Source organism: Anser anser (genome assembly GCF_964211835.1).
Source record: "Anser anser genome assembly, chromosome: 16".
Lineage (NCBI taxonomy): Eukaryota > Metazoa > Chordata > Aves > Anseriformes > Anatidae > Anser > Anser anser.
Genome location: NC_139737.1, coordinates 15823959 through 15850875, shown reverse-complemented (window position 1 = coordinate 15850875; position 26917 = coordinate 15823959). Strand labels below are relative to the sequence as shown.

The following is a 26917-nucleotide window of genomic DNA, read 5'->3' as shown; positions in this document are numbered from 1 at the left end:
GGCGGCGCGGGCGGCGGAGCCGGGCGGGATGGCGGCGCCGGGGGGCGCGGCGGGGCCGGCGGCCGAGGCGGAGGCGGCGGGGGGCCGGCAGCGCGCCCTGGGCGCCTACTCGCCCGTGGACTACATGAGCATCACCAGCTTCCCCCGCCTGCCCGAGGAGGAGGCGGGCGGCGCGGCCGAGGGCGGCCTCCGCGCCCGGAAGGAGGAGGACGCGTTCCTGGGCGAGCAGGACACGGGTGAGGGGCGGCGGCCCGGCCCCGCATGCTCCCGGCCCCGCGGCGCTCCCTGCCCCTCCCCGGGCCCCGGCGCCCCCCGCGCCGTGCGGGCGAGCCGGGGCCGCCAGGTCAACCCGTCCCCCGCCCGGTCCCTCGCGGCCTCCCCGGGGTTGCTGCCGGGAGGGGACGGGGCCCCACGCTGCTGCCGGCTCCCCGTGTTCCTCGCCGGCGGAACCGTGGCAGCGAGCTCCGGGCAGCACGGCCCGCGCCGAGCCACGGCTACCCCGCTGCCGTGGGGGCTGCCGCACGTTGTCACCTCGCTGCCCGGGCAGAGCGTATCGGCATGGGGGATCTCATCAAATCACAGCTCTGTGTCATTCATTTTACAGTTCGCTTCCACATTTCAGCCTTTCCCACTGCAAACATCTGATGTTGGTCATCCTGTCTGCCTCGGCCACGTGCTCCAGGGGGGCTGAGTAGTACCTTCTTGGCCTTGATGCTGTACACAGTAAGCAGGAGCTTGCTGGGCTCCCACATCCTTATTTTTCCCAGTCCTTGCAGAGCCCCTCATTTGTCTTGCTGGGACATGCCTAGAATAGCAGGCACTGGAACTGACCTGGAAGTTGGTATTAGCAGCAGATACAAGGACTTTGGCAAAGAGCTAGCACTCCTTCCTGCCAGATGCATGATTTTAATAAAGCCAGGTGTACCTTTTATCCTTGAGAAAACCTTTTGCCTGTTTTTATTTTATTGCTTTCTTGTAAATAGTCCAGAGTAATTTTTTCTTCTCTATGTCATGTTTCCACAAGCAGCATAGACCTTCGCTGCATAAGATTACCCGATACTCCACCACAAGCCCTAAGCTCTTCTCTGTGTAGCACCACTGGCTGCAGTTCACTGCCACTGGTTTCATTAGTCCCAGGGCCTGCTCCTGCTCTGACCCATTTGCTGAGGGAGCAGGATTTGGGGTCTGAGGAGCGACAACTGCTCACAAGTTGCTCCGCAGCCAAGTGCATGCAGCTCCTGGACTGCTCGATAACCTGCAGGTGGATGTCGGCGCCACTCGCACCGTGTCCTAGGCCTCATCTCACTGTGACCACCAAGTCGTTTTCATTGTCTGTTCTCATCCCATCCCTCCCAGTACTCCCCTGTGACTGGACCCTGCAAGGTGAAGTTGCCGTGGGCAGTATGGCAGGAGTAGCACGAGATCTCTTGTTTTGCATGTGGGGCATGAGCAGAGGTTTTTGTGGTTTGGGCTATGCAGGGGTCCTGCCAGGTGCGAGTCTCCACTCTGGGCATTTGGTGTCCCCAGGTGCCACCTGGAAGAACTGCATTTCCTGTGCTGCCATGTGGAGTCTTGCACTCATCTGACATCGTGTATGTGTTGCAAAAGCCATTCATGCTTCTTCATGCCACATCATCTGCCAAACCCATAGGGGACGTAATCCAGACCTTTGGTTTCTGCCACACAGACGGTCTCACTAACAGGGGTGTCCCCTGTTGTGCTCTTGGTCATGGGGAGAACCACCCCAAAGGACTGCAGAGTGCCATGCTGCAGTGCCCACTGGGGCGTGCAAACAGCTCTGGCCTCTGCTGTCCCCACCGCAGCATGTCCTGAGCCAAAGTGGTCCTGTGTCCCCACAGTGCCGGTTCCCACAAGAAAACAGGCCTCCTCCACAGCTCCACTGGAAGCCAAGTAGGGTTTGATGGCTTCTCTTGCAAGGGAGAAGGGGGAACAGTGGTGCTGGGACAGGCACCTGCACGTTGGCCGCGCAGGATGCTTCTTGCCCTCTGTGCTCCAGACCAGCCCCCTCCTTCCAAATCATGGCCACGCTGTCCACATGTGTGGTGGTTTTACCTTGGTAGGCAGCTGAACTCCACCACAACCATTCTCTCACCCCCTCAGAAGAGGAGGGGAAGAAGAAAAGGAAAGAAACAACTCATGGGTTGAGATAAGGATAATTGAATTAAAGGAAAAATAATTATTAAGGGAAAATTATTATTAATTAAATAATTTAACTAAAGGGAAAAGGGAAAGGGGAAAAGGGAAAAAAAAAAAAAAGGCCGTGTGGAAGTGCAGAGGAAAGAAATTCCTCTCTACTTCCCACCAACGAGCAATGCTTGACCACGTCCTTGCAGCAGGGCCATTGTTTGGGAGGACAGACGTTTTCACAACAGGAGCCCACCCCTCCCCTCTTCTTCCTTTTTCCACCTTTTATCGCTGAGTGTGACCCCATATGGCATGGAATATCCCTTTGGTTGGTTTAGGCCAGCTGCCCTGGTGACGTTCCTTCCTCACCTTGCCCACCCCCAGCCCGCTGGCTCTGGGGGTTAGCGGGAGTCCTGATGCGGTGCCAGCACTGCTCAGCAGCAGACACAACGCTGGGGTGATACCAGGGCTGTTCCAGCTACAAGTGCAGAGCACAGCGCTGTGTGGGCTGCTGCAGGGGAAGTTAGCTCCTTCCCAGCCAGACCCAGTACACCACGCAGCACCCGTGGCCACACAGAGTGAGCTGCCCAAGGCCCTGTGGGATGCCTGTGGCTGTGCATGACACTCCTTGCCAGGGCATCTCTGCCACCCCCACCAGGGACGCCCCAGCCCTTTGCCCTCAGCTGGGTCCCCCTGCCCACACGCTGCAGCTCCACATGCTCAGACCAGACGTGCCAGTTCTGTGGCCTTCCCAGCCCTGCTCCTGGGTCCCTGCGGTGTGAAGGGGATTCATCTCACTCCAAGGGGATTCCCTGGCTGTGGGGACTTACTCCTGGTCACAGCGCTACTGAAGTTAGAGCTGCCACCCCCCTGCCTGATCCCAGGGACCTGCCTGGGGCTGAGCATGGCCCTGGGGCGCTGTCACAGAAGGACAGGGTGGCAGCCCCCAGGGAGGTGCTGCTGACAGAGGAGGCAGAGGTACAGCAGGGCTGTGGGGTTTTTTGCTTGCTTGTCACCAAATCCAGAAATGTCTCCAGAATAGAACAGCCCCAGGACGGGCACACGACCCTGCCACCACCACCACCGCCCCTCGGATGTCTGCTGAGCGAGCGATGAGCTGGCCTGTAGGGACCCCTCAGCCTTCACCTCCCCAGCCAAAGTTCCAGGTTTGTGCCCCAAACTCCTGCTAGGCCCCAGCAGCTCATGGTCCCCCAGGCCAGGCCAGCCCCACTGCGGACTGGTGGGGAGCAGTCCTGAGCACCTTGCCCTTGCTGCTGGGTGCTCCTCTTCCTGCCCTGCTTGTCTTTGGGGAGCCCCAGGACCTCCTGGCTGCCCTTAGCCGATCGGGGCCGTGTGGTGCCCATCAGGGATGGGCCCATCCGTGCTGTCTGGGTGTGCTCAACAGGCCTCCTCCCCACCTCAAAGGCAGTAGCTGATCCGGGCAGAGAGTCAGGGCATGTTTTGGACCTTTTGGTCACCCTGAGACTTGCTTGCTGCCTGGCTAAATCTCTTTCCCATTGCATTCACCACCTCGGGGCTGGGCATTCAGCACGCAGGTGGATCTCACAGGGGACCTCGTCAGCCAGAGGAAGGAATTCAAGCAGAGCCTGTCCAGCAGCCAGGCCTGGAGGACCCGCTGAGGTCCAATTTGCAGGTTTGCTCTTCTCTGCCCCCACTTCGTCATGCTTCAGTGGATGTTTCCTGTGCCTGGGCCTCTGTTTTGCTCAGATGCTCAAGCATAGCTCCAAATAAGGCTGCTGCTGTTTCAAATCTGAATTTCCTCTTCTTCAGTCCTGATGCATTTCTGAGACCTGTTTGCAAGTCAGCCATCCAAATGGGCCCATCCCTGGAAGCTGATGAACAGACTAAAATGGAGAAAAATTCTGTTTTTTTTTTTTTTTCTCTTAATCTCCAGGGAAGTCATCTTGGAATAGGTAGAGCTAAAGGAAGGAAACAATAAAACAGCCCAGAGCAGCATCTGAGCCAGAAAGTCTATTGAGAGCTAGTATCAATAGGGAAGGTAATAGCCTTGCTGGACGCAGCTCCATGTAATGTTAGTGCTGGGTAAACACTGCAACAGGAGCCCTGTGTTGCTCAATACCTAACCCTTGTTTTCTCCCTGCTGCTCACAAAGACCCAGACTCCTTCCTGAAGTCTGCGCGTCTCCAGCGCCTGCCCTCGTCCTCCTCGGAGATGGGCAGCCAGGACGTGTCCCCTCTGCGGGAGACCAGCAAGGACCCGTTCTCCGGAGACTGCAGCTGCCGGCAGGACGGGCTGACCGTCATCATCACTGCCTGCCTCACCTTCGCCACAGGGGTCACAGTGGCCTTGATCATGCAGATCTATTTTGGGGACCCTCAGGTAAGATGAAACTGGCTTTGCAGCATGCTGTGGGCTTTGGCTCTGAAAACAGGAGAGGTTCCCTCATCTCCCTCCTTGCCAGTGGTTTAGCCCTGGTAGGTGTCAGTGAGACCCTAGGTGCTGAGTCCCTCTCTCAGCAATTCTTTCCTAAATTAATAGAATCGTAGAATACCCCGAGTTGTCTGAAAGCTTTTTCGTGTTGCTTTTTTTAGGAGCTGGGGGCGATTGGTGGTGTCAGACTGAGGTCTGAGCTCCTGCACCGTGCTGGGGCAGCTGTGCCCGGCAGGTCTGGGGGTGATGTGGGGGCAGCAGGCAGCCCCACTGGTGTGTCTCCAGCCATAGTCAGAGCCAGATGTCAATGCTTTTCAAGAGCTGCTCTTAGAACAGCAGGACGTAATGTCTGTGCATCTCCACTTGCAGAGTTTTAGGGATCCATATGTCAGGGCCCATCTCTGGAAGGATCTGTGCAGGGGAATTGCTGAAATCACAGCTGACCCCTCTGCAAAACCCTCCCATGGAGCAGTGCTCCTCTGCAGAGCAAAGGCAGCGTGGTCGTGGGGTCATGCCATCCTCAGGAAAAATAGACTGCAGAACTTTTTCAACTGTAGCCTCAGGGGCATCCAATCATCATGGTCATCTTCTCCACCTCGTGCCCGGCAGGGCAGACCTGGCTGCAAATCCAGAATGGGAGCTTTGCATTTTTTTGATTATTTGCTTTCTTACCGGAATTCAAAATGCGGCTGTTGGGAGTGGAGCAGCTTGGCCCTGTGGCTACCTGGCCGAAGCGGGTTGAGAGCCTGGTACAACCGTCTCCTCTCCGGCAGATCTTCCAGCATGGTGCCGTGGTGACGGACGCTGCCCACTGCACAGCCCTGGGCATCAAGGTGCTCAACAAGCAGGGCTCCTCGGTGGATGCAGCCATCGCCTCAGCCCTCTGCGCGGGAATAGTGAACCCCCACACGTCGGGCATCGGCGGGTAGGTGGTGACCACTGCCATCTGCGGGTGGGCTCAAGCATGTTGGTTCCCCATGTGTGCTCCTGTCCTGCCAAGCTACAGCCTGCAGGACTGGGACTCTGGCATCAGGCAGTGGACGTGTCCACGTCTGCACAGGGACATTGACCTTCCCCCAGGCTGCAGCCACTGAAAGGGCCCAACGTGGCAGCAAGGGACAGAGCACCCTGTGAGGGAAATTCTGTGCCTACGGTAGCAGCTGCCAGGACAGTCCCAGCCGCAGGCTTGAGAGAGTTGAAAAGTGACAGTGGGTGACTGAGCCCCTGTGCGGGATGCCAGCAGCTCACAGCACCCAGGGTCAGTCCCAGCACCTGCAGAGATCGAGCACTTCCCTCTGTAAACTCTGCTTTTAGCAGGAGCCCAAGGCCTGATTCCAGCCGGCCCCGACTCCCCTCCTGCTCCTGGTACATCCCTGGGCTGGTAACCCCATGGGCCCAGTGCACTTGGCTTCACAGGAGGTCCCGGGAACATTGCATAAAACCACCCGATAGCTCCTCCAAGCTGGGCAGGAGGTTGCTTCGTTGTAAGCAAAGCACCTGCTTTGTTGCAAAACAGCTAGTATTAGAAAGAAAATCCCACACAGTCCCAGCCCAGCAGTGGAACAGAGCCAGTGGCTCTCTGGCCAGGCTGTCAGGGACTGACCCAGCCTTGCTGCAGGCTCAGTCAGCTCAAACCCACGCTTTGTGCTGGCTTTATGGCAGCGGCTGCAGCCGGGACAGACGGTGCCGTGCCATGACCCCGCTTTTGCCGCAGGGGTGGGGTGATGCTGGTCCACGACATCCGGAAGAACCGGAGCCAGGTGATCGACTTCCGTGAGGTGGCTCCCCTGGGCATCCCGCTGGAAGGGGACCTGCAGAAGGACACCAAGGTGAGGAGCCCTCCCTCAGGGCCAGAGCTGGCTGCTGTTCCCAGCTGTGCTCTCCCAACAGCTCCTGGGCCCAGTGGGAGATGCCCAGGGAAGTGGCTGGAGACCTCTTCCACCATGAGACGTCCATGCCCTGCAGCCATGGGGAGCCTGGGGAAACACTCCTTCATCATCCCTGGAATGCCTGGAGTGTGTAGGGCTTGAGGAGCAAGGAGGTCCGTTGGGGTGAGGGCGGGGAATAAGGCATCTCCCTCCAGCAGGGGGGATCTGGGAGAACAGAAGTTCCAGGAGGGAGCAAGGTCCTGTGTCATTCTGCTGGGTTATTTCTCCTGACCAAGTTGGGCTGACACTGGGATTGAAGTTTCCTCTTTCCTTCCAAGGACTTATTCTCTAATTTAGTGTCTTGCTACAGACCCCTTCCCCTCTCCTAAAGGCCATGCAAACACCTTCCATGTGAGCATGAATTGCAGCTCCTTGACTTGCAGCTGGGGACCATGTCCTCACAGGAAGGAGACTCTACTCTTCTTTTTCGTCCTTCCTTTTCTACAGCCGGGTCTGCTGGTGGGGGTGCCAGGCATGATACAAGGCATGCACCAGGCTCACCAGTTGCATGGGAGGTAAGCCCTCTGCCCTGCACAGGCTGTGCCCCATGGTCCCCGGGGAGCTGGGAGTATGCAGCCCCTCACCATCAGACTGTGCCCTCAGCCACCAGTCAAAAACATTAGTAAGCGGGTAGTTGTAGGCTTGTGTTGAAAAGTACCTTCATGTTTTGGTGCTTTATTTAACAAAAGAAATAAATCAGCTTGGTCAGATTTTCTGCAAAGTGAAATTCTGGCAAATGTTTTCTAAAAAGACAGTTAATGTTATCTTAGAAATATGTGCAGAATATTTTCATGCATTTTCATACATTTTTCAGCTCTCTCTTTAGCTAGACATTGAGAAATGTGGTTGTCCTTGTTGCCCTACTGGGACAGCAAAAGGGAGAGTCTGAATAACTGCTCAGGAATGTGAGCTTTTGCTCCAGAGATGCCCATTTCCCCATCCTTGCATTGTCATTTCCTCTGGGGCACAACATGGATCACTGTGATGATCCTGCTGAAAAGAAACAACAAAGCTCAGTGCTCATTTTGGCCACAACTGGCCCTGCAGCCCGGTGTGCTGAGAGCCCCCATATGCAGAGGCCAGCCTCTGCCCGCTCCCCCGGCTGTGCCACGCAACTCCAAGGCACGCGGCTCCTCCTCTGCTCTCCTTTGGCAGGCTCCCCTGGTCAAAGCTGCTGGGCCTCGTGGCTGCTGTCGCCCAGGACGGGTTTAATGTCACACATGACTTGGGTGAGCACATGCTGGGGAGTCAAGGTGGCTGCTCAGCGCAGAGGAAGCCACCACAAGGTTGCCAGGCTGTTGGCAGGGCTTGAGAGGGAGTAGGTGGTGTGCATGGGGAATCAGAGCTCTTTGGAACTGGAAATGGGTGGTGGGAGGTGAGCAAGTCAAAGCAGGGGTCTACAAGAGGGGAGTGTGGTGACAGCTAACCTGGAGCCCTTCCCCAGGGTTGGTGGGGAGGTGGTGGGGTTTCTTTGGGTTTCCTTCCTAGCTGCAGTGGGGATACAATCCACCCCCCTGTGGTCTGGCTCGCTGGTTTGGAAATGGCAAGAGGCAGCAGCAAGTCCCCAGGTCCCCTGCATGTCCATGCATCCTGGGGTTTCTGGATGTTCTTCCCCTGCCCCTCCCCTTCTCACCCACAGCCAAAGCTCTGACTGAACTGAAGAACCTGAACTACTCTGACAAATTCCGGGAGATCTTCCTGCCAGACGGCCAGCCTTTGCTGCCTGGCATGTTTGTGAGGCGCCTGGACCTTGCAGCCATCTTGGAGCTGGTGGGAACAGAAGGGGCATCAGCCTTCTACAGAGGCAACTTGACCCAGGAGATCATCTCTGAGGTGAGACACATCTGTCCTTGTCTCTGCTGAAGGCCACGGCACAGTACAGCCTGGGATGGGAATGCCACCTGCTGCATCACCTCTTTAAGCTGGGACAACACCTGGAGATAAGCTGTAGCCAGCTGTCAGCACAGCAGTGGGGACAAATGCACGCAGCTTCCTTTTTCTCTCCTGTCCTTGTCCCTGCAGCGGTGTAAGTGACACACAGATCGTTTCTACAGTCTACAGAAAAGAAACCCGTGCCTTCCTCTATAACCAGGGCAGACTGTTTTTTTTGAAGGCAAAAAAAAACCTCTCCCCACCCCAGCTGTGTTAAGGCAGTGTTCGTGACAGCTCCTCACTCCTTATTGGAGAGGTGCACCACTGGTGAGAAGAAAATTGTTGTCGTTAATGGGACTGTGAGTTACAGGCTCTGGGAGGATGATTTGAAAACAAAACTGTGAGCTTTGTGGGTGGAGGATCAGACAGTCTTGGTTCCACTTAGGTTTGCCCAAGTTTAACTCCTGTTGCTGGAGGTGCTCTAGAAAAGAAGGCAACAACAAGGAATTATTCCAGTAAAACAAACAAACAAACAAAAAAACTACTGTGGCCAGAGGGGGAGTGGTGATGAATATTTATGAGCATACTAAAACAATTTTTATGTAAGTTATACTGGAAATCTACTTTATACCTGTGTAGCTGCAGTCAGAGTGGTTAGTGGGACCATTTTCCCCTGCCATCATGGTTCAGGTGATGCTCCTTCAACACGTTGTCAGTAATCTGGGCTGGGCTTATTCAGCTCAAGCCTTAGACATGTGAGCTCTGTGTTAGGAAGCCTTTTCCTATGGTTCACATGGACCATAGCAGAGGTGGAGAACAATGAACAGAAGTCCCAAGCTTGTGGTGCATCTCCATAGCCTGACCCTGCTTTATCACTCCGCTCCCCTGATCTGAGGGCTGCTGCAGGGAAACGCAAGCTCTCCATGGAGGAGCAAGGCCCAGGGTTGCAACACAAAGGACCTTAGCAGGCTCTGGATCAAGTGTGCTAGTCCAGCTTCAGTTGCAGAGCGAAGTGCTGGCTTCCCACATCAGCTTCACAATGTTTATTGTTTCAGCAAAGGAAGGGGTGGTAAAACTCCGAAACACCCTGCCCTTTGTTTCTGTCATGAGCTGGGAAGGCACTGGTGCAGAAAAGTGCTATCCAGGGAATTTGAGATGGTGTCTGCAGTGTGTGGCTGAATGGGTTTTCTGTCCTTTCTGCACCCTCTGACTCCACCTGCCCCATGCCCTGCTGCTTCGCCCCAGCTCTCCTTTGGCCGAGCTCCAGGAGCTCCTGGCACAGGCAGCTGCCTGCTGATCTCAGCCGCTGAGAGCAACATGGCTGGCTCTCTAGGATCGCCTTAGGAAGGGAACAGGCACTCCACAGAGGAGCTACAATTTCTTTTGCAGTTTTGGGGTGGTTTGACATGCTGACCCCTCTAGATACGCACTACTTTAGCTTTCCTGCTTCAGTGATTCCACCACTTCTGCTGGAGAAGTTTTCCTGCCAAGTTAGGTGTTTCTGGGTGGAAATCCAGAGGACTCACCCTAGCAGAACCTCTTAACAGCCTGCATGGCTTCTCTTGGGAGAAAGACAAGAGGTGGCCCATGAGCACAGTACCACCTGTATAGTGACTGTGTTACTTGTGTCAGGGGATTTTAAGGCCAACAGAGTGATGGTCCATTTCCATCACGATTCAACCATAGGGGACCTGCAGTGGAGGGAATTACCCACCTTTACTGCATACATGAGAATGACCAAAACCAGTTATGTTCTATCTCTGGGAAAGTATTACAGAAAGACCAAGGGTACATCAATATTTCTATCACCTGAAATAATTAAAAATAGGGTGGGAATTGAGGGCTAAAGGTTTCTTGTGATAGGCATCTGCTGCACCCAGGGTCCTTCCTGGAAGTAGTCAAATGCTTCATAACCTTTAACATACACATCCTTGCCACCTGGGGCGGGGGGGGGGGGTGGGCAGGAGAAGGCTGCAAAGCAGTGCAAGTCCCCATCCTCATGGGTAGGCAGAACTTCTTCAGCACAGGTAGAGTGAGCTCAGCGGGTGAGCTTTTGGAGGTGAGCTGCAGAGCTCCCAGAGGTAGTGAATGATGAGCCAAGCCACCAAGGCCATGAAAACACAGATTTTTCAAGGGATCCTGAAAAAACTAACACCTGGATTGCACTGGAAGTGTTCAGGAATCTCACTGGTATTTAACAACATGGTGATTGCTCACACAGGCCAGCATGAGGAATGCAGAAAGCCTTGCCCCAGCTTTCTCAGCACGCGCTGCCTTGTTCTCCCACTCAGGTGCACAACTACGGCGGAGTCTTGGTGGAGGAAGACTTCAGCAATTACAGCGTTATAGTGGAGAATCCTGTCCACACGGTATATCGAGGTAAACGCTGCTGCCTGACCCACTGCAGTTAAAAGTTTGCTTCATCTGGCAGGAGGTGACAGTGTCTGTAACAGGATCTGCAGAAAAGCCCACCTGGGAGATTCCTTCTGTTGCCTACTGAGCCTGATGCATCTGAGGAGGTTCAGGAGGTTTCTAGCACTTTCAAATGGGCCTGTTTTTTTCCTTGGTAGTGACCCATTGTGTTTTGATAGAGTTTTACTATGTAAAGATGCAACATGGTCACACATTGATACAATATCTAGATGTAGCTGGACCACACACTACTGTCTACATCTGAAGATGACTCCCAAAGTTGATCTACAAAGGAGAAAAGCTTGTTTTATGCAAAAAGTTTTTAAAATGTCATACTCTTATAGAAATCCCTGTATTCACTCTCCTTACAGCTGTAACATTGCAAACCCATTTCATCTCCACTCAGCCATCCTGAAGTCCAGAAACCACTCAGCCAACCAACAAGAATTGAATTTCAGATGTAAAGAAACATCCCTCTCTGGACTTCCTTTATGCATCTTAAAGAAACAGAAAGACACAACAGGAATATTTTAGGAAACACTTTTTAATTATCTCCCCAAATCTGAAAAGGCTTCGCCGTCCCCAAGAACACTACCTTATGGGAAAGAATTATCACTGAACAGTGTCTAAAAATGGAACTTCATTTCTCTCTTCTTCCCTTCACAGGTCATCTTGTTTTGACTCCTCCACCTCCACATGCAGGTCCTGCACTGATCACAGCACTGAACATCCTTGAGGGCTTTAACATCTCAAGTCAAGCATCCAGGGGGAATATCTTGCACTGGATGGCAGAGGTAAGAGGAGGTTCAACATCTGTCTGAATTTGTTAGGCTGCTGGAGAATAATTCATTTATTCCTTGGTTGTACAAAAATGTTTGTAGGTAATTCCCAGAGGAGAATGAGCAAATAGACTGCTAAAGTGTAAATCTGAGCTGTGCTGCTGCCTCAGGTAGTTGCAGATCCTGGAACCTCCTGCTCAGTTGAGCTCTTTCTACCTAAAGCAGACCTTTTACAGAAGACCAGACTATGGCTTTTGCCCACTTCTTATATGTGATTGTCTCTGCAGAATGACCCCAGAGCAACTGAGGGCATCCCACCAATTTCTTCCACATATTATGCTACAGAGGCTTTTGTAGGAGACAGGACAGTGGGTGCAGGGAAGTTTTGCCTTAGCAAAAATACAGCAACTGGAGGTGTTACATGCAGCTAGAACTGTGAAGAGGCAGAGAAGATCGACTCTGCAAAATTACTTTTGAGCACTCTTTAGGGAGCTTTAAATGAATCTGCTTGTTCTGCACTTGCACTGGGCCAAGAGTTTCACCCACTAGTTATCATGTTGCAGGTGAGGAGTAGCAACGTCCAGATAAAGGGCAGTCACTTCAGAACATGTGTAACCTTGATTACTCAGGATTGCAAGGCTGATCACATGGCTACGATTCAGTGCTAGATCAACACCAAATCGTCCAGCCTTGGGACAGCCATGACCAAGATGTCTTTAACCTGTGCCCTTGGGTTGGACATGTGCTCTGGATGTTTCAAGGGAGATCTTCCGTGGCCACCAAGCTGCTTGTACACCCCCCCTATGCTGTGGTGGCCAGGAGGCTCATAGAAACACCACCTTGCCCAGAAGTTAATCATGTTCTGAACTGTACATCAGAAGATAAATTACAGCATTTCAGGAAAGACTGTTTGTGAATGGTGCATATTAAAATGGAAAGGAACTGTCTCGAAACTTTAATTAAAATGGCATGACCTGAAAACTGAAAGTCTAGTGCCATCCCAGAGGCAATGGCAAGCCCAGGACCTACTGTCCCACTGGGATTCAGTGTGATCTCTGCTGTTGTGGAGGCCACTCAGGAATAGAAATAGAAAGAAAGTGGCATCCTGGTAACCCCATCTGCCAGCTGGCAATACAGCTGAACCACCGAGCTGGGTTAAGCCAACTGGACAACCTCACCTGGGAGGTGGAACATATACAAACACCGCCTGATACAGTCGGCTTCCTCAGCATACAGTTTGCCATGAAAATCTGATGCCCCTTGGTCCCCATACCCATGTGGCAGCCCTTTTCACTGAAGTGGACATTTGAGTTCATAGGGTTTAGCCAACATGCTGGAAGAGCAGGTACCTCCTCTTTGGGGTATCAAAGATGGTATTTCCTGGTCCACCTAAATGATGCTATGTCTTTCTTTCTTTCTTTCTTTGTGTGTTCAACTTAGACCTTAAAAGTAGCCCTGAGTCAAGCTAGCAACTTGGGAGACCCATCTGATGATGTGTCTGTCACTCATGCTGCAGAAGGCATGCTGAGGTAGGTCGGAGGCTGATGGGCACATTGATAGTTGCAAGATGTCTGATCTGGATATCATTCGGGGATTTGCTCTTTTCAATGCGCAGGGAGACCTGAGGTTTTTCTGCCTCTGTTTTACTGAGGAAAGGTCAGTCCTTGTGTGTCCAGCCTAGGGCTCACTTTCCCACCAGGATCACAGCTGGTACCACAGGTCTCTGGAGATGAACCATCAAATGTCCTCACACAGAGGTTTCCTGGAGACAGTTTGATCTTGAGGGTTCCTCCCACTTTCTGAGCCCTCTAACTATTCCTTCTCAGGAGGTCAGACAAACTGTCTCTGCAGCACATCCAATGATGCAGGAGAGGCCAGCCTCAGGACTTCAGCCCAGCCTCCTACCTCAGAGCCAGGTTTAGCCATGGTTGGTGGCCAGTGCTGGATCTGTCTCACCCTCCTCTGCACTCAGAGGACCAGCACTCTGCCAGTGGTGACACCTCATGACTATCAGTGGGTGAGTTCGTGCCCACAGATAGAGCCTGGGAGGTTCATGGTGTTCCCTCGTTTTGTGGGCTGAGCCATCTCATTTCTTTCCATCAGATGAACCAGAGGAGCTCCCTGTCCTTAGGACCAGCCTCCTTAGAGAAGCACAGCCCTTAGCTATGTAGATATACCCCCACCAAGAGATGTTAAACATTCTAAGCTCATTGCCTTCTTATCCCTTTCACTCCCTCATTGCTGAAGTAAATCAGAAGCTAACTCCTTGCGCCAGCTGATTAACGACTCCCAGTCCTTCTCGTCTGATTTCCGCCTGCCGCACTTCTCTGTGGAGAGCGGACCTGCTGCCAGCCAGGTTCTTGTCATGGGGCCTGATGACTTCATTGTTGTGGCTGTAAGGTAAAGGAGTTGCTTCTCTCCGCAATATGCTCAGAGGGTGGGAGTGGCGAGAATAAAGCAGGTTCAGCAGGACAGGATGGAGCCATACCTGAAGCTCTTTCACAGGGGGTGGGAGGCTTCCCCCCCAAAACAAACCTAGCCTAGAGCTGCAGCTTCCAGCCTGTTGGGTCAGCCCATGGTCTGCCCATCAGAGAGCCTCAAAAGGTAGTGAGAGAGATTGTGCTTTTCTAGACAAGATTTGTGGTCACAAAAGAAATTTTGAATTGATCCTTAAAGTAAAAACAGCATTCCCAAGCCCCCCAGCCCTCATGGGGCTGCTCTGTCCCAGTTAGTCCTGCAACAAGAAGAATGGGGAAGATGGGATGGAGATATGTGGGCTGTGAAGGCTTTGAGGTACTGCTCTGCCCTGTGCAACCCTACTAACTCTGCCCATAGCCCTTGTGTTCCTGGTTTGGCCTGAGTCTGCTCCCTAGAGAGGTGATGAATTCAGCAGCATGGAGACAGACTCATCATCTAGAGGAGAATCCTTCAGTACAAGGAGGGTCTGGCCCACCATCACCCATGTGGTCACTGTGCCTGCTCCTAAATACGTGGAGACTCCTGCTGTGCACATCTTACCGGCTGTAAAAAAAACGTAGAACATTCTCTGTCAAGCCAAGATGGTAGAAAAAAATGGAGGACTGAAAGCCTCAAGGTGTACAATGAATCACTGAGAGGAATATTATGAGATTTCTTCTTGTTTCTTTTCAGTTCTTTGAATCGTCCCTTTGGTAGTGGAATAATAACACCTTCTGGAATCCTCCTGAACAGCCAGATGTTGGACTTCTCCTGGCAAAACAAAACAATGAACCACTCCATTCCCAGGCTGGTAATGAACAACATGACAATTTTTTTTGAGTTGTCTGCACAATTTTTATTATTTTTTTTTCTCATCTCCACAATGGTGAGGCTATTTGGTGCCTTATTAATAACTTAGGAGCTTTCTATAGACAGTTCTCTCTATATTTTTATTATACAAGCCGCTGAAACAGAGTAAGCAGAAGGCTTTGTGTGTATCAGTTATCACTATAATGCAATGTTATCAAACAGCATAGTGCAGCTGCATGTCTCAGACACCTATTTTTGTGCCTGAAGACTGGAGGATAGCCAATGTCGCTCCGGTCTCCAAAAAGGGCAAGAAGGAGGATCCGGGAAACTACAGACCAGTCAGTCTCACCTCTGTCCCTGGAAAGGGAACAGCTTGTTCTGGAGGCCATCTTCAAGCAATTGGAGGAGAAGAAGGTTATGAGGAGTAGTCAGCATGGATTCACCAAGGGGAAATCCTGCTCGACCAACCTCATTGCCTTCTATGACGGCATCACCAGCTGGGTAGATGGGGGGAGAGCAGTGGATGTCATCTACCTTGACTTCATCAAGGCTTTTGATACTGTCTCCCATGGCATCCTGATAGCAAAGCTGAGAAAGTGTGGGATAGAGGAGTGGACAGTAAGGAGTGGGTTGAGAACCGGCTGACTGGCCGAGCTCAGAGGGTGGTGATCGGCGGCACAGAGTCCGGCTGGAGACCTGTGACTAGCGGTGTTCCCCAGGGGTCGGTACTGGGTCTGGACTTGTTCAACATCTTCATCGACAACCTTGATGAGGGAATAGTGTCTGCCCTCAGCAAGTACGCCGATGACACAAAGCTGGGAGGAGTGGCCGACACGCCAGAAGGCTGTGCTGCCGTTCAGCGAGACCTGGACAGGCTGGAGAGCTGGGCAGGAAGAAACCAAATGAGGTTTAACAAGAGCAAGTGTAGAGCCCTGCACCTGGGAAGGAACAACCACATGTATCAGTACAGGCTGGGGGATGACCTGCTGGAGAGGAGCTCTGCGGAGAAGGACCTGGGGGTCCTGGTGGACGACAGGTTGGCCGTGAGCCAGCAGTGTGCCCTGGTGGCCAAGAAGGCCAATGGGATCCTGGCGTGCATTAAAAGGAGCGTGGCCAGCAGGTCAAGGGAGGTGATCCTCCCCCCTCTACTCTGCCCTGGTCAGGCCTCACCTGGAGTACTGTGTCCAGTTCTGGGCTCCCCGCTACAAAAAAGACGGGGATCTCCTGGAAAGAGTCCAGCGGAGGGCCACAAAGATGATACGGGGCCTGGAGCATCTTCCCTATGAGGAAAGGCTGAGAGACCTGGGTCTGTTTAGGCTGGAGAAGAGAAGACTGAGGGGGGATCTTATTGATGTTTATAAATACCTGAGGTGTGGGAGACAGAGGGATTTGGCCAACCTCTTTTCAGTGGTGTGTGGGGACAGGACAAGGGGTAATGGCCACAAGATAGAGCACAGGAAGTTCCGCACCAACATGCGAAAGAACTTCTTCACAGTGAGGGTGATGGAGCACTGGGACAGGCTGCCCAGGGAGGTTGTGGAGTCTCCTTTTCTGGGGATATTCAAGGCCCATCTGGACTCCTACCTGGGCAGCCTGCTCTAGGGAACCTGCTTTGGCAGGGTGGGGTTGGAGTTGATGATCTCCCTAGGTCCCTTCCAACCCCTAAAATTCTGTGATTCTGTGATTTTTCCTGAAGCCCAAATGCACTTTAGAGCAACTGTCCTTTGGGAACTTGAATTAAGAATTCTTTTCATGAACTCCTGCTCTGCAGGTTTAACAGTAATAGACAGAAGAAGAAAAATCTTCAGTTCTTGGAAACAAAAAATTACAGACCAGTACTGTTATCTTCCAGTGCTGCCTTGTTGATTCTTCTTTCTGTGTATTGAAAAACTGTCCCACTTTGCTGAGTTGATACTTTAGGAGTGGGTGAATGGCTCTGTATGTCCTCTGTAAAACTTCTTTGAGAGCCATGGCAAGAAATGGGCTGGATCCTGTTAACATCGGAGGGCATTGTCATAGTAGCGACAATGGCAGCCTTATCAAACTAGAGAGGTGTATTTGCTGGCTCAGACAGAAAGAGTAAGAAGTTAACTTGCACAACTTGAACACCAGCAAAGCCTTTGTCTGCTTGCTGAAATTTTTTGGTGTGTCTTCCTCATCTGCAGCAAAATCTCATTCAGCCTCGGAAACGGCCCCTGTCTTTCTTGTTGCCCACCATCGTGAGACCATCTGAGGGGATGTGCGGGACATACCTGTGTCTGGGAGCTAACAACGGGGACAAAGCCTTGAGCGGCATCGTTCAGGTCAGTGCTGTGTCAGGGTGGCCTCTCCCTCAAGCAGCTGCTGGGCTCAACGCCAAAGGAGGGTCTCCTCCTGCGGTGCACATTTTCCATCCTAATGTCCTAGTCTGTGTAGCTCTGGTAGCTCTTTACCCTATGAAAAGCTCTTTTTAGTGCACTCCAGACTAAATTCCTCCCTGCTCAGCACTCACTACAATTTGGGGAGCTCCTCGTAATTTATTATTTGTAATTGGGAGAAGTACTTGCCAGTAGCATGACTGTATGCGCAACAGCACTGGATTATTAAAAAGAAAGTTGGCTCCCATTTTCCTTACCTCTTGAAAAGCATAATTCAGGGCAAAATTAAAGCCAAACATTGTTTCCGATTGTGTTGTTAGGAGAAGTAACATACTGATCTTCTGGCTGTAACAAATAGATTTTTAGAGATTGTCAAGTTCCAGACATATAACTCTCCTAATTTAGCAGTAACTATGTGACAAAATGCCCATGCAATCCTGAAGAGGTACCATTTTTCTATCAACGATACACGGGCTGCATTTCAAGGTTCTCTTTGTGTGTGTGAAAACCTGCATTAGTTCATGCAGTTTGGCAAGCAGTTCAAATTCTTCTTTGACTGCTGCAACTGCAGATGTTGGAGCCACCTATTAGGGAGATGCTCAAGAAGTTCACTTCTCCTACTCTCATTACTTTTTTACTATTGAGGATCTTTCATTCTCTCACAGGTTTTGGTAAATGTTTTAGCACTTAACAAGAATCTGAGTGAAAGTTTGTCACTTGGTCGACTTCACCCACAGCTTCAGTCCAACACCTTGCAGGTTGACAGTGAGTATGAATGCTGGGTGTGGTACGGTCTAGAGGTCTGGCATGTTCAGGAGAGTAGCACCATTTCCATAGCACACTGCTGTGGAAGTGCAATAGCCCAGTGCACAGCTCCCCATGTTGCAGGATCCCTGTTGGGCGCAGCAGGTTTGGGGTCAGACAAAATTAGTAACCTAGCTTCATCAAAATTTGGAGCCCTTGCTGAGCCATGCTGTTGTCTTGGGAACAGTCCCTGGCCCCTCCAACACCACCTGTTCCAACTCTTTTGGATGCTTCTCACCAACCCTCCCTCTGTCCCAACCCACCTCCGAGCAGCAGCCTTGTCCTTTCTTGAAAACCTTTTGTGTGATCTGATATTACATCACTGCGTATATCCAGATAAGCATGATTGTAACCACATCTTCACCCAGACAGGTTATGAAAGCTAGCAGATCTTCACACACTTTATTACCACTGCCATAAATGCTTTTCTGTCACTTTCCAGTCTGTCTCTCTAACTCCAGCAGCTGGGAAGAAGACAAGGCTTAGAACAAGGCTTTTAGGCTGACAGTACTGGAAATCCAGCATCAACGCTGACACGCTGGAGACTGTACTGCCAGCTCTAGTCCTTGTTATTGCAAGTCTTGGTCTATATGGTGTTTTTCATAAAGCCCCATATCTTAGCACAGAGAGCCATAAATGATTTTTTGTTCTTATTTCACACAAAATAGCCAAATTTTCTAGGCCTTCTCATTTCAGAGGAAAATCTAATAATGCCTGTCAGGTGTGACCCACAGGCTTGAAAACTAGAAAGTAATTAAAACAAATCCAAAACTTCAAAAGGCCCTAATTTGTAGGTTTGGACATTTGGAATCAACAAGGTATATGTATGGGATTTTTGTGTGCCTGTTGGACTTCTCCAGCTGCATCCCCTGTTTTGTATCCTCAGGCACTTCTATTCATATGAAAATTGCAAAACACCAACTAAACAAAATAAAAGCAGAAGAGCGAACAGCCTAAGTTAGGCTGGAAGATTAAGAATTACATAAAGGGGAGGTTGGAAAGCTTACCACATTCTAATTTACAAAGTTGGTCATTTGGCAACTTGGTTTACTGTCATTTGTTTTGAGTTGCTTTGTATCTTACTTTGATTAATGCCATTAATATTATTTTAAATTGAGCTCTTCAGAGCAGGGACTGCCCTTAGTTCTGTATACATAATAATTAGGATCATAGAATCATAGAACGGTTTGGGTTGGAAGGGACCTAAAAGACCATCCAGTTCCAACTCCCCTGCCATGGGCACGGACATCTCCCTCTAGATCAGGTTGCTCAGTGCCTTGTCCAACCTAGTCTTGAACACCTCCAGGGATGGGGCATCCACAACTTCCCTGAGCACTCTGTGCCAACAACGTATTTTTTCCCTTTTTCAACGAAGAGGGTCTTCCATGTGTTTGACTGATCTTCAGGATCTTCTCATTTCCTCCCCTGCGCAGAACACTGTCCAACTCTGAGCAGCCTTTGGTGCTGAGAGCATGCTCAGGGCGGTGAATGCTGGTCCTCCTCGGCCACTCAGCTCACACTGTCTGGGACACCTGAAAGCACCACAGGCTGTTTTGTAGACAGAGCTTTGTATCAAAGGCAATGGTGGTTTCACTTACAAACCCCTCTTTTAAAATCCCTACAGGTGAATTTCCTGAAGAAGATATTGAATGTCTTGTAGCCAGGGGCCATGAAGTGGATAAAGTCAAGGTGATCTCCCTAGTTCATGGGGCCAGGAGAACCAACAGTTTCATCATTGGCCTGAAGGATCCCAGGAGCGTGGATGCTGCCGGAGCCACAATATTATAGCACCTCCCAAACAACATACTCACTGAACAAGGCTTTAGAGAGATCAACCCAAGTGATGTGCATGTTCTGAAATGGCTGCCTCCTTCTCTCCAGAGTGACACCACTGCATACACACACATATATCTACACTGCTGAGTAAACTTTCTGCATTCCCTACCCAGGATGACACAGGGGGGATTAGTGGTGCCAACATACATCTCTCTGTTTTTTTCTTTCTTTAAAAAAATATTTGAAATGTAAGCAGTCCGGTCGTTGTTATAGGAATGAAGGGAGGACACTTTTCTTTTGGCAGCATCTTATCATTAATTTCAGTCTTTTCAGAAGCCCGATTCTAACCAACATCTTAATTTTAATGAGCAGGAACATTAGCAAAGAAAACAATGACAGGAAAAAACAGCTGCTGATAATACTGTAAACTTCATCTCCGTTTCTTTCCCAAGTTCATTCTTTGCCTGTTGTGTAAGTCAATAATTAATGCAGCCTAATGTAGTGTTTGTAGGTGCCTGTATCTGGAATATCAGGGAGTCCTTTAATGTTCTGTATGGGCCAGCTGATTTTTACTAGCATGCAGCCTCCTATGTTAGTTCCTTTTCTTACATCACTGCATACCTTGAATTTTTTGAGTAAATATTTTGAATCAAGTAGCTGTACATACTCACTGGAAGACCAGTTTTGAACCAGTCTGCCTCTTTATTGGCATAGACCAGCAATTCACTGCTTTTGTTCCCAGAACAGCTGCCCCACCACACATTTTGTAAACGGAGCAATGGTTTTCAACTTTTTACGACTTGTGGACCCCCCAGTAGTTTTCTTACATTAGTCCAGCCTCCTCCGTAGTGAATTTATGCTTAGTGGTAATGGGCTTACTTTGCTTAGATACTTTCTGGAGATATCTTTGAAATACTACACATACTTATAAAAATTCACAGACCACGGACTGAAAACCACATGGAAACAGATTAGGTGGATTCAAGGCTTTCCTTACACTGCCTTATCTCAGTCTGCTTTGAAAGCCTGAGTTGTATAATCCCTACAGAGAAGCTTGGGATTTTCTGCTTGCTAAATTCAGGCCTGTAGTTCAGCTCAGGTGGCTGTTAGAAAAGCTGAAGAGAATGACAGAAAAGGTACAATACAAAGCAAAAACTACTGAGATATTTTTCTGTACACAGCATGAAATACAGAATATAAGAATACTTCTGCATTTCTTGACTTAAAAAAATGAAAAAAGCACCACATCTGTTCACTGCACCATTTCATTCAATCTATGTTTGTACATTTCCTCCCATTATTTTATTTTATTTTATTTTATTTTATTTTATTTTATTTTATTTTATTTTATTTTATTTTATTTTATTTTATTTTATTTTATTGTTTGTTTGTTTTTACGAGAAAGTTAGATAGAGCCACCTGGCACTAAAAAAATCTGGAATTTGATCGTTTTCTGAAGTCTAAATTGTGATGATTTCCTTCATGGTGCAAACATGTCTATGGCCATTGTACTTATTATACATGTATGTCTGTTTGTTGTTGCCTTGGTCTGTCATTTGACGCACGTTAGCCCAACCGTCTTTCTGAGGGAGCCTCTCAGACCCCAACTTGTTTGTAATGCACCTCCCTCACACAAGCTGCCATTTAGCACAGGGCTTGTGTGGGTTGCTTTGAGGTGGTCAGGAAGCTACCATAGATAATTGGACTAATCGTTCCTGACACCAACCAGCTGAGCATCTCAAAGCATCTTACGCTAATTCTTGCACATTGTGCTGAGGAGGGAGAGAGAAGTTTTTATGCTCCTCTGACATGCAGCCACCCCTGAGGCAGCTACTTAGCAGATGGGAACATCTACAGTATTTTCTGTTACTTAGCGTTAGTGGCCTCAGCCAAGAGACAGGGCAATTACGGTGTTATCTGTGGGAAGTTGTACACTGTGTCACCAAACCGCCCGTATGGCAAGAACAGGCTTTCCTCAGGAGGAGGACCTCGAATCTGTTTATTTTTCTGTCACAGGCGCTAGAACTCATCACTGCACAAAGTTGGAGCATTCACAAAACATTACATGTCATGCAGCAGACCTCCTCGGGTTTAACAGGAAGGGGAGGATGCATTTTTGTGTGTTGAATCATACTGGTGGAAATTTGGGACTTTCTGGTAGAGGACAGCAGTGATGTGTCCCTCAGACATGGAGGTTTACTGGGCACCACTGCAAAATAAATAGTCAGGTAACTGCTGCTACAGTACTTTGCATGAAATATTACAGAATGCTTTGAAAGATAACATTCCTATTTATTCATTCAATTCTTTTCCCTAATTCACTTTTGATGCTGGAAACTGTATACATTTGTAAGATAAAGACTCTGGTCTTGACTCAAAAGGGCACTTAAAAGCCCCAAGGTACAATTTCAGAGCAATTAATTGGAATCTTAAAATAAAGCATGTTCTTAAGTGCTCTGTTGGATCATGGCCTATGTTGCAAAAAAGAGAAAATTTTAAATAACTGGAAGATGGGTCTTAGTCCCCTAAGTAATGGCTAAGAGAAATAAAGATATTTTGAATTATTTCCCATTTTCTCTGTTTAAAATGGCGTCAGTGTAGCACAGACGTATTCAGTACTGAAACCTTTCATCAGGTAATTGGCCCAGTGTCTCTGGTACTTTGAGTCAACCTGTTGTGAGGAGATCTGATCAAATTAATTTGTGGCACCACGAAGTTCTTGATGCTTCCTTTTGTACAGGTAAGATAGACATTGTGAAATAAAGGGCCATATCTGGAGATGTGGGTGTACAGTATCTGCATTGATTTCAACCCAACTATTGCAGACATCTAACAACTCTGAAGCAGAATTTGTCCTGAAACTTTTACATCAGTGTCTGAGGAGCTCAGAACACAAAATACAGGATGAATGAGAAAAACAATAAATAAAATAAAATATTTAAAAAGAACAAAATAAAAATAAAAAAATAAACAGATGTCGTTGTCAAATGTAACTATTATGGTCTCGAAAGCAATCCACTTGTTTCGGTTCACATTCTTGTTGCTCTCCATCAACATGCCGATTTTTACATTGGGATAAGCTGATAACAGGATCTGACACTAAGTGTTGGCTCAGTCAGTGGTTTCTCACAAAGGTTCAATGCCATTAATGAGTGCAGTTAATAAGCAGTGCTTTGCTAGCTCTAGATACCTCTGTTGACCTGTGTGTGTCAGGCCCAGAACACTGCATACAAAAGCCTAAAGGAGGGACAAGGCCAAGGTTGACATCCAGGGGGAATAAGGATGCTCTGGCCTCTCTGCCGTGCCATTCTGTTCCCATCGTTTTCCTGTTCGGTGCGCGGACATGGGGACAGGCTGGAGCATGTACTGCTCCCACCAGCCCGGGCTGGGTGAAACGCTGCTGAGCTCACTGGGGTTGTTAGAGCCACGCTGCTGGTGGTGCCTGGGATGAGGAAAGGCTGGAGGCCCCTGCTGCCACTCAGCATGGGTGTGGGAGCAGCTCCCCGGGTGTCTCTGCACAGTTGCCCATACCCTGCCACCGCTCCCTGCCAGCCTTGCTCCTGCTCCCCACACCACTTCACGCCTCGGGCCTGGGGGCCACAAGGGGCCCACAAAGGCAGAAGACCCAGGTCCCATGTCTGCCCTGTGATCTTGCCCTGCCCTGTGCAGCGCTGCCAGCGTCTTGTCAGAGGGTCTCCCAACTGAGGTGGTGAGTTTCTTCTCATGAACGTTCATCTCTTTCATGAACGACAAAACTGTATTTATCATGCATCAAAGATGCCGCAGATTTTGAAGTTTTAGGACGAATCAGGTGGAGTGGGAAGAGCTCCTGCAGCACACAGGTGTTTTCATAACAGCCTGGGAAAGATCTTTCCTACTTCTGTGATGGACTTCTGCATGTTGGCCAGAGAAAGGAGAGCTCTGGCACGTAGACAGAGCTCCCAGAGAGGCAAGGTACCACATGGAAATGAAACAGGCTGGTGCAGAGGGCAGAAGGGATTCCACAGCTGTAGCTCTCAAGCACCAAACCACGCTGCCCATGAAGGGCCCTCCAGTGACCTGAACATTTTTAGATGCAGATTGTCTTCTGGAGCTGAGCCTGTCACAAAGTCCTGTGTGACCACAGCTACTTGACACTCATGGTTCTTCCTGCTGGCTACAGGATGCCTGTCCACCACAACTGTCCCCCAGCACCTCCACGAAGGCAGGGAGATGCTAACACCAGGGCATCCCCAGCCTAGCTCTCGGGTTTGCAGCCAGCTGCCCACCTCTCTTTTTCTCACCACGCTCACTCACAGATTAACAAAATCCTAGACAGCTACAGTCCGGGATCAAAAGTGATTACAATCACAACACAATAGGTCTTCTCCCTTCTCTCTCTATAAGTGAGTGCTATACCAGTATTAGAGGAGAAATCATTCTGTTCAAGTCAGTATGAGCCACGAGTCTACCTTCTTTTTCCTTACAGTATCTGTCCTTCTAAAATACTGTCATATAAAAATGCATGTAAGTATAACTGTAATCTTGATTATCCTGATATCAAATGCATTTCTCTGTTCTGTTTGTGGACAAGGACAAAGCTCAAATGCAGCTGTCTTTATGTGCTGTAAATAGCTCTCATTCCTCACTGTGACCGCTCAGCAGGTGACATTGTATTCATAGGCATCATTCATTCTGCAGCAAAGCTTTGAAATCCAAACCAAAAGTAGGGTCTCCTTGGGGAGAAGCTCTACAAACACGGAATGACAAGCCAGATCTGGTCTGATAAATCTGTGGTCTCAGTTACGGTGTACCGAGGCCAGGCAAGAGCCAGAAATATTCAGGCTACACAGGGTGGATCCAGGCTGTGTACGAAGCTCAGCTGAGCTGTGGTATGTTCTGGAGATCTGCCTACAGCTCACGTTGCTGCAGAGATGAGGCTGCACATGCAGACAGCAGGGTACCAGGGCAATGGTGCTTGAGATGCACTCTGTAGCTCCCCCTTAGCTTCCTTGGACTGCAAAGTCCAGCTGGGGAAAGTCCCTCTCCTTTCCTCTCACAGTCCCACACATCATGTTATTCCCTTCTCACCATCAGGTGCCTCTCAGTCTCCTGCTCCACACATTGGCAGCCAGAGCCAAGGGTCTTCCACCAGCTGCAATGTACCGGGCAGCCAACCCCCTTTGGGGTCCTCCAGCTACTGGCCTTAAGCAAAGATGTCTCATGAGGGTCCTCGGTCGTGTCCTTTCACCCTGGTGTCCCTTCAGCTCTATCTTTCTGTTAGTTCCTTACACTCATGGCAAAGCTATTTCCACCTCTGATAGCATGGAGATTCATGTCAATCATGCAGGGTTTGTGCCAGTTCTGTCCTTTTGCAACAGTGAGCAGAAGCATAAGAGAAAGCAGCATGTTATGAAGTACTAAATGGATGTGGAAGATGGCAGACTGCTAGTGAAGGAAGGGCTTTTTTAGCAGCTCCATGTGTGATAGACACAGGAAGGTTATCTGCATGGAGCCCCTCAGCCCAGAGCAGAAAGTTAAAGCACTTGAATGGCTGCAGCAGATCTCAGTGTGCTTCCAGAAAACGCCGCACTTTCAGAAAACTCAGTTGTTGAAAAATAATGCCCTATTTGTAATTGTTTGTTATGGTTTACGGCATGTGCTCTGTGCTAATGTAGATAACATATACAAAAACAAGCAAACAGACAGAAAAAGGACAAGTTTGCATTAAGATTGTAACTAGGACAAACACAGCAGGATTTGGAGGAAAACAGGGATTTTTTAGAATTGCATTATGATCTGTGTGCTAGATGGGGAAGTGCGTTAGCTTTTATGGGAAGATCAGACTGGTAAGAAGAGGAGGTTAAATGCATCCAGGTAAAAAAGTGTGTCCTTGCATAGAAGAAAGTATAAAGAAAAATGTGGAAGAAAGGTAATTCTCAGATACCAAAGAAGTCTTCTTTTAGCTTCCTCGTGTTTCCAACTCTACAGACATGAACAGAGTAAAACAAAGCCCAGGAAACATCTACTGTAATGTGAAAGGCCCGTGGCAAAGAGAAACTCCTTGACAGAAAATCAAACGTGCCTCATGTTCCTTGTTGCCGACCTGTAGCTGATGCCCCATCTCATCTTCTGGTATTTCTGAGGGAATTTCTCAGCAGCTGGGGAAGGGTTGCTCACCAGGACCTTGACTCACAACATTTTGGACTGGGAAGTGAGCTTGAGCTCTGGGATAAGGTGCATGCACCCCAGCTACCACACACTGGTCCCAATATCAAGGTAGCATTGCGCCTGTAACCAAAAACGCCAGCGCAATTGCAAGCCTGGACTACGGGCTTATGTCCATTGTCTGCCACCTCACCTAGCCCCACTCTTCATGACTTTGTCCCCCCACGCTTCTTCTCAGACCTTCGTGGTGCCTCCTGTTAGGGAAGAGAGGCAGTAGTAGAGGCAGGGCCCCATGTGCCAGAAACAGAAGACATACATGAAAAAGGACAAACAGAAAAATCCTTTAGCAAAGAATTACTAAATGTTTGTCCTTCAGCAGGCAGTGTTTGAACCACAAATGCTAAGTGAACAATCTACTTAAAGTTTTCCATACACCAAAAATATTTGACATAAACATAAGCGACATAGTAACTGTTTTTGTTTTTTTTTTTATGTAACGGATTTACATGTCAATTTAAAAAATCAGATTTTTTTTTCTTGTGTTGCCAGCTAGAGTGCCAAATGAGATTTGAGGTTACTGCGTTTAAAAGGTTTTGCAAAAAATGTTTTCCTCCTCTCATGTCATTTATACTGGGTATTCGGCAGTAATCTGCAGACAGCCAGTGTCAGGAGGATTTGCAAGGGCTGGATCCAGCTGTGCAGATCCATGGGCCTGCGCACCCCTCTTGAAGACAGAACTTACTCAAGTTGCTAATGTTAATCATACATATTTTTTTCAGGATCAAAGTCTTAATTTCCATGAAGGACTTTTGATTATTTTACTAGCTTTAAATAGTAAGAGCCATGTGCTTCTTTTGTTCACCACAAGTAGATAATCACTTTCTGATTAAAGCAGTGATTGTCAGGAAGAAAATCAGGCATTTCTGTGATGGCACTGTCTCTTTATGAGACTTTAGTTTTCCCATGTTAATAAAGGTTTGCAAGATACGATGCACATTCCTGGATGGACTCTGTGCCC

General features: G+C 49.4%; 1 protein-coding gene across 2 annotated transcripts; it reads left to right on the top strand.

Annotated features, from left to right (window-relative positions):
• The first annotated feature begins 6 nt into the window (after window positions 1–6).
• GGT7 (gamma-glutamyltransferase 7) lies at window positions 7–22727 on the top strand. 2 transcript variants are annotated; one of them, XM_083801684.1, is made up of 16 exons: window positions 107–236; window positions 4061–4165; window positions 4280–4506; window positions 5331–5482; window positions 6272–6386; window positions 6933–7000; window positions 7641–7714; window positions 8125–8318; window positions 10649–10736; window positions 11436–11563; window positions 12989–13077; window positions 13796–13948; window positions 14699–14816; window positions 16981–17118; window positions 17838–17937; window positions 19601–22727. In XM_083801684.1, the coding sequence occupies exons 3-16, from the start codon at window positions 4339–4341 to the stop codon at window positions 19762–19764; spliced, it is 1749 nt and encodes a 582-aa protein (XP_083657810.1). In that variant the 5' UTR covers window positions 107–236; window positions 4061–4165; window positions 4280–4338; the 3' UTR covers window positions 19765–22727. The 2 variants fall into 2 exon arrangements, with proteins under 2 accessions (XP_083657809.1, XP_083657810.1); XM_083801683.1 differs by lacking the exon at window positions 4061–4165 and having other exon boundaries at window positions 7–236.
• Window positions 22728–26917: the final 4190 nt, after the last annotated feature.